Raw genomic sequence first — 18,075 nt, 5'->3', positions numbered from 1 at the left:
CCATGCTTTAAAAAAAAACGCCCCACGATGTTGGAGCTGTGTCAAAGGGACACGTGAGCCAACTGCAAGAGCTTCCAGCGGCCAAAGAGGGAACAATCTGTGCAAGAAAGTAAATAACATGTATTGGATTATAATCCAAATCATAAAACAAATATTCATGAGTACACAGTGATACAAATAAATGATTGAATAAATAAATGAGAGAGAACAGAAAAATCTCCCCTGCGGAAGAACTCCAAGTAAAGTATGCAAATATTCCACCCTAAGGACAGGCAGTGTAACTCCTGACTCCTTAAGCGTGGACTGCATTGTGATTTCCTCCCAAAGAGTACAGTAAAGAAAGGAGAGGAGAAACACTGCAGTAAAGAAACCTTACACTGGAGAAACCTGCCCCAAAATACCTCAGCCAGATGCTCAAAATTAGTATCAACAGCAGTAAGTCATGTCGATAGTACATACCCTTGATATGACATGCTAAGAAAGACACTTTATCTCTGTGGGATTCCTGCCAAAAGCCCAACACCAGAGTCTAATCATGAGAAAAACATCAAACAAATCCCAGCTGAGGGCCAGTCTACAAAATACATGACCTTCTATAAAACCATGTCTCCAGGTCTTTCAGTGAATTTATAACTTTGTCCTTATTCTTTCAGATCCTAACAGGATACGAGGTGGCCTGAATAACCTGGGATCCTCATGACTTCTGTCTAGATCCTCGGGTCCTTACTGACCTTGGCTCTGAGCTCCATTTCCGCATCAGATTCGTCCAGCCAACGATCAAAGTCAGGGGCCAAAAACAGTGGGCGCTTCTCCTGCTTGGTGAGTCTCTCCCACCACTGACTCACCTTCTTCTGCACCGTAATGTTTACCTGTCTCTGGGTCAGTTTGTACACCGGCTAGGAGAGAAAGTGAGAATGTGAGAATGCCCTCTCCCATCGCCCACTTCTTCCCCGGAAACCACACAATCCAGTGTGGCTGCACAGAGAAGCTGCACAGTGTGCTTTCCCGCTTACTTCTCTGTTGCTACAAGTCCTCAGGTAAAGAAAACATTTAGACCAAGGGTTGATGTGAGGAAGAACCAGTGAGAACTGAACGGTCCTTCTCTCTTCATTCCCCAGTGAATGACACAGGAGAAAAGCAGGGTAAGAAAGGCAGACAGTTCTGGTTATCCTAGCGGAAACTAGCGTGAACGTCCTGCCAGATCCACCTCAAGCAAGGCACCACATCCATTCACCCTCTCAAATGCACCATTACCTTCCAAATCTTCCTCCCATGAAGATGACTCAATTCAAATGGTCAACAATCTCTGGATTGTTTCAGAAAGGCCTGCATCAAGGCCAAAACTGTACTAGATCAGTTACAACTTTTTCACAAGCATTCGTTCACTACTGAGTCTTCTCAACTAACCTCAAATTCTCCGGGGGTGTTCTAGCTCATTATTCATCTTATGGCCTCTCCCTTTGCCCCCAAAGCAAGCCTAACACAGGTTCTCTGCTGACTATTACGAATCTCGGAGCAGGAAAGGATCATAGCGATCACTTAACCCAATCCTTCATGTAATACATGGGGAAACTGAAGCTCGAAATGAGGAAACCTATTCACGCTGCTAATAAATGGCAGAGCCCAGATTCGAGAGTCAGCTCAGATTCTCTGACATTCCTCTTCTTCTGCAGCTGGGCTCTGTTCCAGACAAAAGAAGCACATTCTACTTTGGTTTATCTTCTTCTTTCCCACAACCCTTGCTTCTCATTTCACAAAACTACTAGTATTTATTTCTCAAAATGGTAAGGGAAGTGAGGAAGAAAAGAACATACCTCTGGCTTCACAAGGTCTAAGAACTCCAGGTGAAATTCATAAACATTGTCTCCTTTGGCACCGTGCCCCTGAGCTATAAAGGAAGAAATGTAGGTTACAGTCAACCTGAGCAGAGCAAGGCTGCCCAAACATTAACCTGGGGCAGTTCTTTCAGAAGTATGCAAATAGTAACAGGTCCTACCAAAATGAGTGGGGACTTGTGAGCAGAGCTATTCAAAAGCTCAGTAAGTTAAATCCTGGACAAAAGTTTATCTCCTTCTGTTCTTCTGGTAATCAGTTCCAGAGTATTTACTTAATCTTCCAATGTGGCCTCAATGATGCCCAGTACAAATAATAGGCAGGAAAAAGAACACAGAAAGCAAAGCCAAAGGTATCCCATAGATAAAAATTTAACTTTCACATTTACTTTGGCTCTGAATCCAGTGCAAAGAGTAATCAAGCGAGGGTATTATCTTGACTGCCATTAGGGAAAGCTGCAGGGTACATGGAAATGCTGGACCGTCTCAAAGAAAGCTCTGAATTTAACACCTTCCAACCACGGATAGAAAATGGAGAAGTTGACACATGTGGGTGGAACAAATGGAACAAAAAAGAGAAAATTTTCTCAGCTCATTCCTAAGAGAGGACAAATGGAATTTGGAGGAAAGTCCTCGGTTGACCATCACACCATCCCTGTGCCTTGACACGGCTCCTTTCCCCACAGCAAGCAGGTGCTGTGCCTCAGAGCCAGTGAATGAGGGACGTCCCTGCCCCCTAACTCTCCCCCTTGGTTCCCTCCTGGGATTATCTTTCCTTATCTGGCCATACATGGTATGATTTGCCTAACATGTGCTACAAGTGATTACTGTGCTCTAAGATCATAAATTCTTTAAGGTAGGACAGTCTATAAGCTCCATGTGGCAAGATACATCATTTTAACTTCTTTCAAATATTTAACTCCCCCCAAAATCTAAGCTGCTACCTCTACTGCTTTCACCTTGAAAAGTAAATACAAAAGCCAGGCTGTGCCTTCAGGCAAGTATATTAAGGTAGACAGAGTCTCACATGAGGCAGAAATTCTTCAATCTCCCATAACCCCAGTCACTTACTAATGACATTCAAAGGAACTGGAACAGAGAGAACAGGGAGAACCCCACCCCAGTGGGTAACAATGAATCCAGACCTACCCTCTCAGGCACAACAGAAAATCTGCTGATGAACTAGGGAGGAAGGAGATGGGGGACACATCCACAGAATCAAAGACTGTCAGAGCTGGAAAGGCTTTAGACAGCACCTAGACTGCAGTGTTCACTAAACTGGTCTCTAAGAATAATATCAGGGAGCCACAGAGCCTAATGAAGAACATTTCTATTTTTTATTTTCGTTATAGTATTTTTTAAAAGTGTATTCTGGATCATCCAGATGGCTACATTATAATCAAGTACTACCACACAAGTTCAGTGGCTGTGTTTGCGTCTGCATCCACAGCTGCAATGGAGCCAAACATCACTTGAGGTGACCATATTTAATTCTTAACTTGTTTCTTAATCTAAGGTCTATGGCCCTGGAGGATCCTGTGGACACATGTTCAGGTGTCCATGGATCCTCAAGTTTGAGAAACACAGACTATAACCCAATACCCTCATTTGATGGGTCCAGAGAAGTCAGTAAGTTGTCCAAGGTAGTAGCAGAATTAGAGCTAGAAGACCAATCTCCTGATTTCTAGCCCAGGATCCTTTTCCCTATATTTACTGCCTCTCCAAGGGGAAAGCAGGATGTTAAACAAATTCTTAACTTTTCTAATCACAGAGCTCAAAACAATCTAGTTTACTCCAAGAGTATTAGAGAGGGGAGCTTCAACAGAAAGTGAATAAAAGAAACAGATAAAAATAAACAGCAACCCCCATCATGCCTCTTTAACTGTGTAGAAGGCTGGGAATATTTGCTCAGATACTGACCTTTGAAATGCAGCACATTTTCAGTGATGCTGATGGCAGGATTCTGTGGAAAGAGACCAAGGATGCGAGAAGGGTATTTTAATGAGGAGAAAAATAAAATTAAAACCAGGGGCTTACTTCCCTCCATCCCCCCTTGGGGACTCAACCTACGACGCTGTGCCTCCCCCAGAGGATATATTTGGTTGTGTGTTCACGTCTCTGTAAGGCTTCTCAATGTCTATCTGCATCCATCTGAGATTGCAGGCTCAGATGAAGGACCCTACAAGAAGGACCCTAAACTGCTCTGCTGTGCAGAAAATCAGATACTGAATCAGTCCATTCTGATCATGACAAATGGTACCTGGTGCCATGGGGAATATACAGATCTCTAAGATGTAGCCCCTGAGCTGTGGAGGCAGAGAATCTAGCAGAGCAGATGAGTCATTTCCTGTGAGAAGACACCATACAATATCAAGTAACATGTGCTCAAGACTAAAAGAGCAGTTAGGTGTTGGGTGTTAAGAAGAGAATGAATATAATGGGAATAGAATGTTTAAGGAAAATCTCATCAAGAGTGAGACTTGTACTGCAACATGAAAAATAAATTAATTCCTTTAGATTAAGTGAAGGGCCACAGATTCTAGGTGGCTGGATGAAAATGAAAAATGCAGTGCCTGAGCCTCAGGCTCCACACTCTTGGCCCCTATCCAAACCAAGACTAGAAGAGATCAAAATTCTCCAAATTGTTCATTTCGTCCCCGAAATTGCTACATGTCTTTCAGTGGTATAATTTAAAGTGAAACAACTTTTTCCTGCAGATGAGAAATACTTTACCTCCTAATTTCCAGCTCAAAGTTAATAAGCAAGAAGCAGCATGTTTCCAGTGTCATGCCTAGTTCGTTTCTTTTTCTCCTGTAAGCTCTGCTCTCTGTGTGCCATCATGCATCAAAGGAAACTGACAAGGCAGAGAGAAGGTGGAAAGGGGCTTTACAATAACAGGCACTGGGAGCCTAGATGCTCTACTCATAGCCAAGAGTCTTAGGAAAAGGGGGAGCCTCAAGGCTGGGATGGGGAAGCATCTGAGCCAAGCTTTATGTTAAGAACCTCCCCAGTGAGAGTACAGACTTGAGGCTGAGAAGCTCACTGAAAGGGGTTACCCACCTAGATGATCTTCTCTGTACCAGGAAGAGGGAGTTAGGGAACCTCATCGAAGAAGGCTACACTTTCACAGGCATGGTTCCTCGCCAAGGGAAACGGGGTTCTGGTGTGAACACTAGCATGAAAGCTAGAGTTCTGGGATGTCTTAGTGGTAAATTTCCTACCTAGGCCACCTGCCCAACTCTGTGTTCCCCATACCCTAACTCACTTGGAAGGAAAAAAGAAGTTTTGGGGGCCTAGTTTATCCTCTTCAGATACAGATGTGTACAACCACAGTTTAAATACCTAGCCACAGCACAAACCCAGGAGTTCACTAAGCATTTCTGTGAGCCCAATTCCAGATGCTAACTCAGCAATACTAGGACCGCTCCTACCCAGCAGCAGACTGACTGGGCATGTCCAGTTCAGCTTCTCCAAAGGCGATGGGAGTTAAGGAACACATTTCAGTAAAAATAAAACTTATGCCACAGACAAGCTTAAAACTGGGAAAGAAGAGACTCTGAAGCAATTGAAAAGTTAATATCTATATTTATAAATGATATTGGCCTATAATTTCCCTTTCTTATATTTACATCATAAAAATGAAATGGAAAATGTTCTCTCTCTCTCTCTCCCCACCCACCCCCATGAAATGTAAGTATAAGTCTGGGGTGGTTGCCAGCCTTCAGCATGGCCCTCCATGCTCCTCTCCCCCTGGTACTTACACCCTTGTGTAGTCCCCTTCCAAATGACGTCACGGATGATCTATGTAACCAATAAAACACAGTGGAAACAATGATGTGATTTCTGAGGTTAGGTCATAAAAGGCATTGCAGCTTCCATCTGAGCCTCCTGCATGGCTCACTCTGGGCAAGGCCAGACACCATGACATGAGAGTCTACGTGGAGGACTAACTTATGGATACCGACTTGACAACAAGGTGAGCTAGACATCCCTGAGGTGGCTACTTCAGGGCATCATACAACACCAACCACAACTGACATCTGACTACAGCCTCTTGAGAGAACCCAAGCCACAACACCCACTGAGTTCTTCCTGAAGGACCTTTGGGAACTGAGGTCATAAATGATTAATGCAACAATAGATAACCAATAAAACTGGAACTGCTTCTTTAAATGTTTGGTAGAACTTCCCAGTGAAGCCATTTGGACCTGGAAATTCCCTTGTGGGAAGATTTTTGACTATTGACTCAATTTACTTAATGGTTATTGTGCTATTCAGGTTTCCTATCTCTTTGATAGAAACGATCTTTATTTTCTAAGAATTTACCCATTTTATCTGACATAAGCTTAATATTCTCTTAGTTTTTTAATGTCTATAGTTTCTGTCATTTAAGTCTTCATCACTGATATTGTTTGTATCTTAATCTTGTCAAGAGATCTGTCCACTTTGTCTTTTCAAGAACTAACTTTTAGTTTTATTGATTCTACCTCTGTTTTCTATTTCTGCCTTATCTTTGTTATTTTCCTTCATTCAACACTTTACAAGAGTTTGCTATTTTTTCCCTAACTTCTTGAAATGGATTCACAAGTCATTAATTTTCAGATCTATGAAATTTTAATTAATTAATACTTTTAAATATAAGCATTTAAGAATATGACTTTCCCACCAACTCCTACTTTGGTTGTATCTGTCAAGCTCTGAATGTAGCATTTTCATTATCATTCAGCCTAAAATATTCTCTAATTTCCATTATAATTTCTTCCTTGAAACATGGGTTATAGAGAAGTGTTCCTTAATTTCCAGAGATTTTCCAGTTACCTTGTTATTAATTTCTACTTCAGTTGCACTGTGATCAAGAAACATTCTCTGTATGATTTTAATCCTTTCAAAGTTGTGGAGACCTGCTTTACAAAGCAGTATACAGCCAACTTTCGTAAATACTCCGAGTGAACTTGAAAACAATGTACACTGTGGAGTTGCTGGGTGTAGCATTCTATATATGGCCATTAGGTTTACTGCTAATTATCTGTTCACATAATCTATATCTTTACTGATGTTTGTCTTCTTATTCTACCAATTACTGAGAAATCACACTACTATAAATTTGCCTATTTCTCTCTGTGCTGTTGTTAATGAGTTGAAACCTCTATCATTATGATCTTTCTGTCTCTAAAAATACATTTTTGCCTAAAAATCTTATCTGATATCATCTTAGCTCTTCCAGAGGGACCTACATTTTCTTCTGCCAGGCACCTAGGGACTTCACCAGTTGGAGCCACTTTAAACTAAATTCATGGCTTATGGATTTTTGGATCTCTAAAACTGTGGAAATTGGAGTCGCATAATCTTTTGACAGCCACCTGATGTTTTAACTCCTGAAGGACCTTTCCCTCTACTTTGCTCAGCACTAAGCCATCTGGGGATAGGGAGATGAGATGAATTTACTTCTAGTTCATCCTTACCCTAAGCGCATAGTTCTCTCAAGTGGAGTCTATGGAGAGAAGGGTTTCCTGTTACATAATGAAGCTTTTGTGGGCTTGGATCTTACTTCTATCCCTGCACTCTGGCAGGCTATCAAAACCAAAGTTCAAGTTCACTCAGTTGAGCAAATGTTGTCAAAGCAAAAGCAGTTTCAGTGTTCAGCTCACCTCTCTGAAATTCCCATTTTAACTTCTAATTTGTTGACTCTTTGATGAATTTAAGATTTCTGTTGAACACTTTCAAGTTGCTTTTAGAAGGGTTGATCTGCACAACCTAGCCCAACTTTTATCAGAGTCAGAATTGCACCTTTGTTTATAAAAGGTGCAATTTGATAGGGAAAGGGGTAGAAAGTGGTTTTGAAGTCAGGGGAATCTGGGTTCAGATCCTAGTTATATCACTTTTTATTTCTATCATTCACTTTCAAAGCCACAGCAACTGTCATCATATTTAAAACAACAATAAAACTTATTTCACAAAACTGTTGTGAGAATTAAATTGTAATAACACAGAAGTCTGGCAACTAGCAAGCACTCATATTTTGGCTGCTTCTCTTCTTCTCAATGCCCTCCCAAGCTTCTGTATCTGTTGAACATTTATTCATCTTTTAAAGTCCAGGTCAAATATTAATTCCTTTTCCCTCCTACTCATCCCCACCATCAGAATTAATAGCTTCCTTGTTATATGTTATCTTCACTTCTATTATCCTACTTATTACACTGTTTTATAACTATTGTTTATTGGTTTATCTGCCCTTCCAGCCTTGAGTTCCTTGATGGCAGGCACTGTGTCATTCATCTCTGAATCCCTGAAGCCTCAAAAACTTCAGTGAACTGAAATTAAATCAAATCATCCCGTTTCCATTATTTCTGACAGAACTACAGAGTTCAATGAAGTATTTGCTAACTAACCCTTTAGACAAAGGTTTCCTTGGTCATTCTAATGGTTGGTTATTTATCTTACTTATATGATCAGTATATACACAGAAAGGAATTACAAAGTAGCAAGTGTGAGGCTGCTATCTTTAAAGGGGCCTGTTTCCAAGATCAGCTCTTGGCCAGCATCTGGGAACCTGGCTGTCCTCCATTCCCTGATAAGGCTGGTTCACTTTGCTTAGACTATGCCTACAAACAATGTGATTTATGGTGAACACTAGCTTTCCTTATGGAAGTCTAGAATTTTGGTATAAGCTGGGTGGAGAGTACCTACGAAACCAGCCCCCAACAGAAACATGAGTGCTGAATCTCTAATGGGCTTCCCTGGGGCAGAAACATTATACATAAGTTACTGCATTTTTCGTTGCTAGAGAAAAGAGCACACTCAAGTGTGCTCCCTCACAGTGGGGAGAGAGGAAGACAAGGAGGCCTCTGTATGGATTTCTCAAAAACTACGCCTGTGTATTTTCCTGTCACATATCCTTTCACCATGGTGCTGGTGCGTTCTGCTCAGGTCGACCTCTGAATATCTGAGTGTCTCAGAACTCAATCCTGGGCTGCTGCTTATCTCTATAAGCTTTTACTATATATCAGTTTTCTGACATAAATTGGCATCTTGAGGGTCAAATTGAGCCCACAATATTTTATATGGCCTGCAGAGAATGTTTTTGTTTTATTTATTAATTAATTTTTAATTTTAACTCACCACTAAGCACTTTCCACCAAGGAATTTTGAAGTAGCTGTCCCCTCTTCCTACAATATTCAGTTCCCATAATTTTGCATGGTTTTTTAACATTTAGGTCTCTGCTCAATTGTCACCTCCTCAAAGAGAACTTCCCTGACTACCCAATCTGAAACAGTTCTTGTGATTCCTTCTCATATTTTTTCTTGCTTTACTTCCTTCATAACATTCACTGTTATCTGAAACGATTAGATGATTTTATCTGCTTTTAGTGTGCTTACCACCACCACCAACACCACCACCACCATCACCACTCAGTGAATAAGCTTCATGACAGCAGGGACCTTGTCTGCGTTGCTCATGCCAAGGTCCCAGAGTCAGGAAGCCTGCCAAGCACACAGTAGGTATTTGTATATATTCACTGAATCAGTATAAAACTATGAGGTTTTTTCATTTTAAAAATTCTGGATTTCTAACATCTTTTTCAAAAATTAGAAGAATTAGATACCAATCTCAGATCTCCATTCTTGAATGACAATAGCTACCCTCTAACATGAACTTTATCCTCTTCAATTAACCACTCTCCTCATCCAGCTCAGTTCACTCACATTTACTGAACACTCACTACATTGCCAATTATCTTTCAAAGTGTTTCACATTACTAGCTCCCCCCCCCCACACACAAAATCTATCAAATAGGCACTGTTAATAAACAATTTTACAGATGAGAAAAATAATGCTTACAGAGGTTATGTAACTTGCCTGAGATTACAAAATCAGCAAGGGGAAAAACCAAGATTCAAACCAAGGCAAACAGCTTCCCGGGTTCCTAATTACAATGCTATGATTTGGGCATTTGATTTTGGCAACCTCTGATCTTTACTCTCTTCTGGATGATCTCATCCTGCCTCAGGGGGTTAAATACTAAAACTTATTAATTGGTAACTCCAAAATTTGCTACATTTCATCAGTTCTAACATTCACATTCATTTCATATATAATCTCTCTAAAACTGGGCTATTTATTGCAATTGACAGCAGCACCTTACAACTGTGTAGCAGTTGTGCAACCCTGACATGGGTGTCACTGCCAGAGCATGTGCAAGCTTGGCTGTTATTCCAGATGGCATGATTACACAGCTGCAACCCAATATTTCAGTCAACAAACTACTTAAAGGCCATTTGAGGAAGTAGTATGAGTCCTGGTCAGTGTCTGAAAACATTCTGTTGACATCTTCTGATAAGATCAAGAATGTGCCAGCATCAAAACTTATAGATGTTAATGGCTTGAAAAAAAAACTGCCAGAGGTAACAGTGTTTTCAGAAGTGTTGCATTACTACTGCTCTTAATGGCACAGAGGATGATACCATATGGAAAAATAATGACAGTGACATCTCTGAGTATAAAAGAGATTCAGAAGAGTGAATTCTGAAATATGAAGATGGTTTAGGAATATCTTCACCAAATTTTTTGCTTACATTTTCATATTTACATGTATAGAAGAGTGAGATTACATAGAAATTAGATAGATTTTATGATTTTTTAAACTGTTTTGAGAAAAAAAATTAGCAGCTGCTGACATCTGAAACTGATCTGACATTCACAGCCAGATCTCAAAATTACTACAAGCTGGTCTAAAGCTCACAGCAAGGCCATTCTGTTCTTCTATTGAACATAAGCAATCTCAAAGAACATCAGCCAACCTCAGGTTACTGAGACTATGATAAAATGACACAAGATAAAGTCATATCATAATTCCGTCTAAGCACAGGTCATTACACCATCCACAAAATACTCAGTCATAGAAATGTCCCCATTTTCTGACAGCATCCTATCTAAGTTGAATCCCCACTTCCTTAGACTCTCTCCCGATTGCTCAACCAAAGCCTAAATCCTATAATCAGTTCCTTCTGACACCCTCTTACTGAGACACCTCTCAGTTCCCCGTGTGTGTTCTCCCTCACTGAAGCAAGCACTAAACCCTACTCGTTGAAACAAGGTACGTTTCTAGTAGTCTTTGGCTGGAGGGAACCGAAAAGTTTAAACAAGTCTCAAAGAGTTCTTTCAAAAATAAAAAACAAATATTTGAAGTGATAAGAAAGTATGTATCATAATTTAATTAGCAGCATTTTTTTCTTCATGGTGCATAAAATAATGGGGTCTCTTATAATCAATGAAGTTTAAGATTTCATGAAATTCTACTTTCAGCCCAGACTACTGCTCTGAACTCTGCATTTGTATAATTAAGGGACTACTTCCCATTTCTACATGGAAACTGTTTAAGACAAGAGTTTCACACCAACATGTCCAAAAGGCCCCTAAACCTCTTCTCTAGTCTTAAATTTTTCAGTAAACTGTATCATCACCTATTCTGTGCTTAAGCCAAAATTCTAGGACTAGTTGTCAATTCCTTCCTTCTCCCCTCTACTAGCCCCAACATTTGCAATCCATCAAGGCCTGAAGGGTCTCTACAAATATATCTCAAATCTGTTCGTGGCTCTCTACGTCTACAGTCATCCCTAGGCCGAGCAATGTTCTCTCTTACCCACACTGCTGCAATAACCTCCCTAAATGGTTTTCCAGATTTCACTTTTGCCCCTCTCTAATCCCCATAGCAGTCGGAATAATCGTTTTAAAACACGAATCCTATAATGTCACTCCTCTGCTTAAAACTCTTTAATAGTTTCCCAATGCTCTTACAATAAAATCCAAACTCCTTACCATGGCAACAAGGCCCTACATGACCTACATCTTGCAAACTCCTCCAGCCTCATCCCCCATAACTTACTCCTTTCTACACTCCCAACGTACTAACATCCCCCAAGTCCTTGCCTGTCCTTAAGAATGTGCACTAGTTAGAATGTTCTTCCCGCAGTTCTCTTCATAATTCATTTTATCCTTCCAGTTTCATGTAGCTCAAACATCACCTCCCCAACGAAGCCTCTCCTGATCACCCTATTTTACATGCTTCTACCAATTATTGTTTGCTTCCCTCATAGCACTTACCTTGGGCTTATTTAATGTAATCTTGGAATATGAAATATTCCAAGCAATCAGCCACACACAGAAAAACAGAGCAAACATTACTGTACCTATTATCCATCAGCATTTTACTTTACTTGCTTCAGTTTTTTAAAGAAATAAAACAGATATAGGTACTCAATCCCGTTCCTCTTCCTCCCTCAAACACGTCTCATCCTCATAGATAACCACGTCTAGGACTGGAATTTATCATTCCCACCGTGTTTCTTTACATGTACAACATGTTGGGTATTCATTACAATACAAAGTATTATTTTACATATGACATAAATGGTTTCATATATAATACGAATATATATAATTCTTCAACTTGCTTTTTATTTGATTTATTTCTAAACTTTATCCATAGATACAGATGGTCCTGTTTTGTTTATTTCAGCTGTTGTACAGGTGCCATTGTGTAAATATACCACAATTTATCCATTCTTTGGTTGATGAGAACTGAGGTTGTTTTCAAATTTTTGTTGTTATGAACATGCTGTCTCTTTGTGCATACATGGAAGAGCTCAGTGATATGCACCATAAATATCTGCCTCAAGCTTGTGTTAAATCTGTTGTGTTTTTTTTTTTAGGGTTTATGTTTTTGTGTCTTGTTTAACACACCCTTCCCTGTTCCAATATTGTAAAGATCATGTCCTATATTTTCTTTTTAGTAGTTGAGCTTTATGCATTTAGGTCATTAACCCACCTGAAATTGACCTTTATGTACGTACGGCATTAGGCAAGATCTTATTTCATCTGTTTGCCATTTGGATTATCAGTTGTCCCAATACAATCTCCTGAATGGTTCATCCCTTCCCCTATTAATTTGTAAAGCCACCACTGTTGTTCAATAAGTTTTCATGTATAGATAGTTCAGCTAACAGACTCTATGCTGTTCTATTGCTCTTTGTGTGTTTCTCTCTCTCATCTAAGGTTGACTATCACTATAAAAATCCCTTACACGTGAAGAGCACATTACAATTTACAAAACATCTTCAAATCCAATATCCAATGCAAACCTCAAAACAATTCTGTGAATTAGGTGTTATTATTCACATTTATTTGGATGAAGAGACTGAGGCTCATAAAGGTGAATAATCCACGGACACCAGAGAGTAATAAGTGGAAGAGCAAGGACCCAATCTCATGCATTCAGTTACAACTCTTTCCACCAGACCCTCTATTAGTTAAGGTCAAGAACAGTGTCTTTCAAGCAGCTCCCAAACAGAGCTATGCACACCGTCCACATACGACTAAAACAAAAACCTTGATAAATGAACAAATGCTTTAACAGCTAAGGTTGTTGGCAAAATCTGTCCATCATGCTTATCCTGAAAATAAACTCTATTCTGAAAGTAACCCTGCCCAAGCCCCACTGGACTCCAGCTGGCCCCTTTGCTACCGCTCACCTCAAACACAGATAATGCTGCTGTTGAAGTCTTTACTGTGTACCATTCCTCCTCGTGTCAGTGGTGGTTTCTCATCAGTCATTAGCCCTGCAGCTCCAAGGTTAGAACAGAGATGTGAAAACCAGACAGTCCCCTGTGTCTCAGGAAGGGCGGGGGGCAGAGCTGATGCCCCCAAACTGGAATTCAACACTGAAACTCACTTATACACAGGCTTAGGGAAATGCTATGGAAAGCAGGTGGCGACAGAGTGCTGTCCAACAATCTAGCACCTAGCTTAATGGGAAACAAAAGTAGGTACTCCACAAATGGTCTTCATTGAACAAATAAATGAATTGCGTTATCTCAAGCCAGAAGCATCGGTTTCACAGGCCCTGCAGAGAGCAATTAAATGAAAAACATTTCTAAAGAGCAGCTCCTAACATTCAAAAGCTGGCCTTGTTAGAACATGTTATTCTGTTATAGGACATCAACAATCTCACAGAATACCTTAATAAAATAAGACAAAGGCCACCGTATAATTTTGTGTAAGCACAGACAAAACTATGGCTACAATGCCACCCACAAAATACCAGACACCCTTCCTCTCTTGGCCAAAATAAGTGACAGGAAAATATATTTAGAAACTGAAATAAATTAGCTGTAGTTCAGACATCCAGACTAGCGCTGGATGGCCACCGTGGGTAAGGCTTCAGATATGCTCCCGTATTACTAAGGACTTACATTTTCTAAACTGTATCAGGCTCAAGAAAACCCAAAGACAGTGTGTGCCCCTAAGGGATATTTTTTCCTTGCCCCCACTCCCCACACCCCCACAGCAAGGGCCACCAAGTGTCAGGCCATAAACTGCCTCTGAGAAATCTATATGTGGTCACTGGGCTATAGGTGGTGTGCACCCCAATTCAGCTTGCATTCAAGTGTTAATTACACTCACCCTGCCTCCCAGCAAAAGAAGGGCCATTCATCAAGTCAGAAGTGGAATATGCACTGCGGGCAGTTATCCCAGAGCCCACTCCCTTAAACAAATTTCAGATGGGCATTTCAGGAGGAATTTCTAATTTGGCTAATTCCTTTCTAGGACTCTGGACAGGGAACAACACCACCAAAAACATAAAGGGGTCCCCTCTGATAAAAGTAAACTAAATTCAGGGTCCTAAACACTAGTAACCCAATCATAGACAGAAAAATAGGAGTGCCCCTGTTTTCTGACAGCATCTAATCTAAAGTGAATCCTCACTTCCTAAGTCCATCCCCCAATCACCAAAGTCCAAATCCTGTAATCATTTCTAACATCCTTAATGAGCAAACCCATGGGGTATGTCCTACTTTACTGTTATGAATAATAAATACAACTTGATTAACCAGAGGTGTGTTGCTGGCAGTCTTTGGCTATAAGGTACTGACACATAGAACAAGTCAGACAAGTGAAACTCTATGCCTTTCTCTTTCTGGAAAGTTCTCCAAATCTCAGCTTGACAAGAACACTCCATCTTATTTCTGGAAGTCACCTCTAACTAAACGAAAGAGAGGTTACAAATTCCTTTAAGACCAAGGATTTGGTTCAATATTCAACTCCAGTTCTACAAATAAACATACTTATGCACAAAGCTTTTTTGTTTGTATATAGTATGCTTCCTCCTAGATAGAAAGCCCTTGGAAAGCTGAGTCTGTCTATTTCATCTTTGTAAATATGCAGTACTTCACACGTGGTAGAGAATTTCTTTTATGAATGGCATTAACATGCTGCTTTAAAACTAATGGCAGTTGAAATGGATGCCGCAGAATTACAGCTGGGAAATCCCCCCAAAAAACAAAAACTCAGTTGGGGAAAAAAGGATCCCCCCCACAAAAAAGGATTTCTTTCTCCAAAAGAAAATTCCATTTTTTCCTCCACCTTTACATTTCTTCATTTTTAACTATATATTCAAAACACATACCTTCATGTTTAAAAATATACCAAATATGATTAACACACATGATCATGTTTCTTCACTAAAAGGTTTAGGTCTTTCAGGAAAAATATAAGTATGATGCATTCTTTCATTTGCCCAACTAATTTCCATTTTTTCCCACACCACCCTACTCCCTCTAAAAGACAACTTTTCTGTTAGTAGTTTCAAAAGTAGCCCAGATAATGTTGGGATCTAGTTACATCTAGAGAAGGCCTGAGTTTATTTAATTGGTCTATATAATGCTTAAGTAAATACTAAAACGAGATTGCCATGACACATATTCCGTACTTTTCTTATTGATTGCTGGAAGAATACTCTTTAGAAGGAGACTTTAATCCCCATTCACGAAGATTTTGTTTGTTTTTTTTTCATTTTTTATTAAAACACCCTGGAGCAGAGTACAGGGAGACAGCACAGAACATTTATTCATCCTCTGATGCAAAAGTATAACTCAGTCTGGCTTAACAAATTAAATGACACACCGTGCAATGTCAAACTATTTAAAGGCATTCTGGCCAGCACTGTCTTTATCTTTCAACAGGAAAACAGCTTTATAATCCAGAAGCAAAGATTAAGTTCACCAAATGCAAGTCCACACTCAAAGAGCACCTACACTTTGCAAGACAATATGCCAGATAGGCTGACAGATCCAAACATAAATGCCTGACTCAGAGAGAGTTAAGTGGAGTAAGGGAGGTTACAAAGTGCCATAGATGTCAAGGAGAGTAGGGTGTAAGAAAGACTGTAGGAAGAACATTCCAGACTGAAAACTCCAGATCGTCAAAGACTGGAATCCTGGATGGTAGGGACAGGGACATGGGGGTACACAGGTCCTGAGATCTCCACCATTTAGGAGGCCTCAGCTTGTTCACACAGGGGGCCAAGGAGCTCAAACATAAATGCTCAACGTAACTTTAGATAATTTTGCAACTCAGCAAACCTGAGCTCCCAGCCTTCAGAACGGGGGTAGGTGGGGTAGCGGGGGTATTATTTCTTCAAAGTCTTCTGGACTAAAATTAACTAGAATGATTTCCATCGCTTAAAGGTAGGGAGGTGGGTGTGGCCCCTCTGAGGCAGCGGCGGGCCTCCGGAAGGTCCGAGGGGACTGTCTAGACCTTTTCAGGCCAGCGCTAGACGTCCAGACACCGCCCAGCAAGCCACTGTCACACAGCACTCCCGACCCAACGAGCCCATCAGCTTCGAAGGGCCTTGGCAAACCTGAACCCGGACAGCCAGGCCTTTAGGGTTAGGCTCAGGCTCCATCAGTCCGCAGACCGCGAACAAAGAGGAGGCCCGGGGCAGCCACCAGGGCCCGCGCCGGACTCACGCAGCACCCGAAGGTACCTGAATCCCTAGGTCGCGCCTGGGCCCATGGTCTGCGGGTGTGCCTCGATGTGGGACAGACTTTACCCGGGCCTGGAAGCCGTGAGCGCACTGTGCATCCCGCTGGCGCACTACTGGCTCTCCGGCACGCAGAGGGACAAAGGCGACAGGGGTCCCAGAGGGTCCGGGAGCCGCGACTCAGCGCGCGTCTTGCCGCTCGGCCTTTACCTGCACGTCACTCAGCTCTACGCGCAGATACAGCTCGCGGTGTCGCTGAGCCCAGTAGACGTGCGGCGTCAGCACCTGATTCTCCATGACCACGCTGCCCAGGACGGGGAGAGACTAAGCTCGCTGCGCCTCGCTGCCTCTAGAAGTGCGCTGCTGGAGCCCGCCGCACGCAGGCCGCAAACGCCCGCACTCCGGAGTGCCGGCAGCCGGCAGCCGCGAGAAGAGCCACGCTCGGGGGCCGCGCCTGCGCAGTGGCTAGCCGGGGGGGGCGCAGCTGCGCGGGCTCGGGGCCAGGGCGGGGGCGGGGCGGGGCGGGGCGGGGGCGGGCCCAGGAGCGTGTGACGCCACTGCTTTCTGCGATTGCCTCCGGAGTTGGGGTCCCCTGGTGCGCCACGCTTCCATCTCGTATGGAGGATGCTTAACAATAAGCGTACACGTAAAAAACGGTGGAGACTCATGAGGAGCCAATCAGCATGGAGAAAGGGCTCGGGACTGGTGTATTCGTGAGGTCCCTCCCATTCTGTCGCTTATTAATTCAATATTTGCCGAGCGCCTACTATGTGCCTGGGATTCAGAGTTAAATACCGGAGTTTCAGGAGTAAGGCGTGCTGTCTTGGAACCCTCAGTCTATTAAAAACCACAAGTAATTACAGACGCAATAAGGATAATGATTGTGGGGTAAGCGGTGTGGGAGAGAACGGAAGAGTTCCAAGGGGTGAGAGTTAAATGTAAAGGCCAGAGATTTCCAGCGCTGTCTCATAGAACTTTATGCAATGATAGAAATATTCCCTTCTGTGCTGTCCACTATGGTAGCAACTAGCCATGTGAGGCTTTTGAGTACTTGAAATGTGGCTAGTGAGACTGAGAAACTGAATTTTTAATTTTATTTACTTCTAATTATTTTAAATAGTCACCAATTAGTAGTTATCCAATGGGACAGGAGACTGGTCTCAAAATAGGAAACCCAAACTAGAGATAACACTAGTTTATTTTTAATTTAAACTATCTTGTCGGTATCCACTTTCATCCCAAAATCAGCTGCAGTGAAGAATTTCATGGAAGCAACATTTGTATGAAAAGCAGAAATCTGGGACACAAATGAAACTTGTAATTCAGTTCTGTTAGCACCCATTTATTTAGCAAAGTGCTGAGCACAGGGATCCAGAAATGATGCCAGCTTTCAGAAAACATTTAGCTCAGGGGGTGGGTCGTAT

At 41.7% G+C, this 18,075-nt stretch overlaps 1 protein-coding gene across 2 annotated transcripts in view; it reads right to left on the bottom strand.

Annotated features, from left to right (window-relative positions):
• The window catches only part of HACD3 (3-hydroxyacyl-CoA dehydratase 3), a 36,815-nt gene extending 19,702 nt beyond the window's left edge, over positions 1 to 17,113 (bottom strand). Inside the window, exons 1-4 of one of the 2 annotated variants that reach the window (XM_010993560.3) lie at positions 16,862 to 17,113; positions 3,753 to 3,795; positions 1,815 to 1,888; positions 732 to 896 (exon numbers count right to left, since the gene is read on the bottom strand). In XM_010993560.3, the coding sequence (XP_010991862.1) occupies positions 732 to 896; positions 1,815 to 1,888; positions 3,753 to 3,795; positions 16,862 to 16,948 (369 nt within the window). In that variant the 5' untranslated portion in view covers positions 16,949 to 17,113. The remainder of the gene's footprint in view (positions 1 to 731; positions 897 to 1,814; positions 1,889 to 3,752; positions 3,796 to 16,861) is intronic. The other variant, XM_031452869.2, reaches the window with a different exon arrangement.
• Between the last annotated feature and the right edge of the window lie 962 nt (positions 17,114 to 18,075).

Source organism: Camelus dromedarius, chromosome 5, assembly GCF_036321535.1.
Source record: "Camelus dromedarius isolate mCamDro1 chromosome 5, mCamDro1.pat, whole genome shotgun sequence".
Taxonomy (NCBI): Eukaryota; Metazoa; Chordata; class Mammalia; order Artiodactyla; family Camelidae; genus Camelus; species Camelus dromedarius.
Note: the sequence above shows the minus strand (reverse complement) of the source record. Positions and strands in the feature narration are given on the sequence as shown.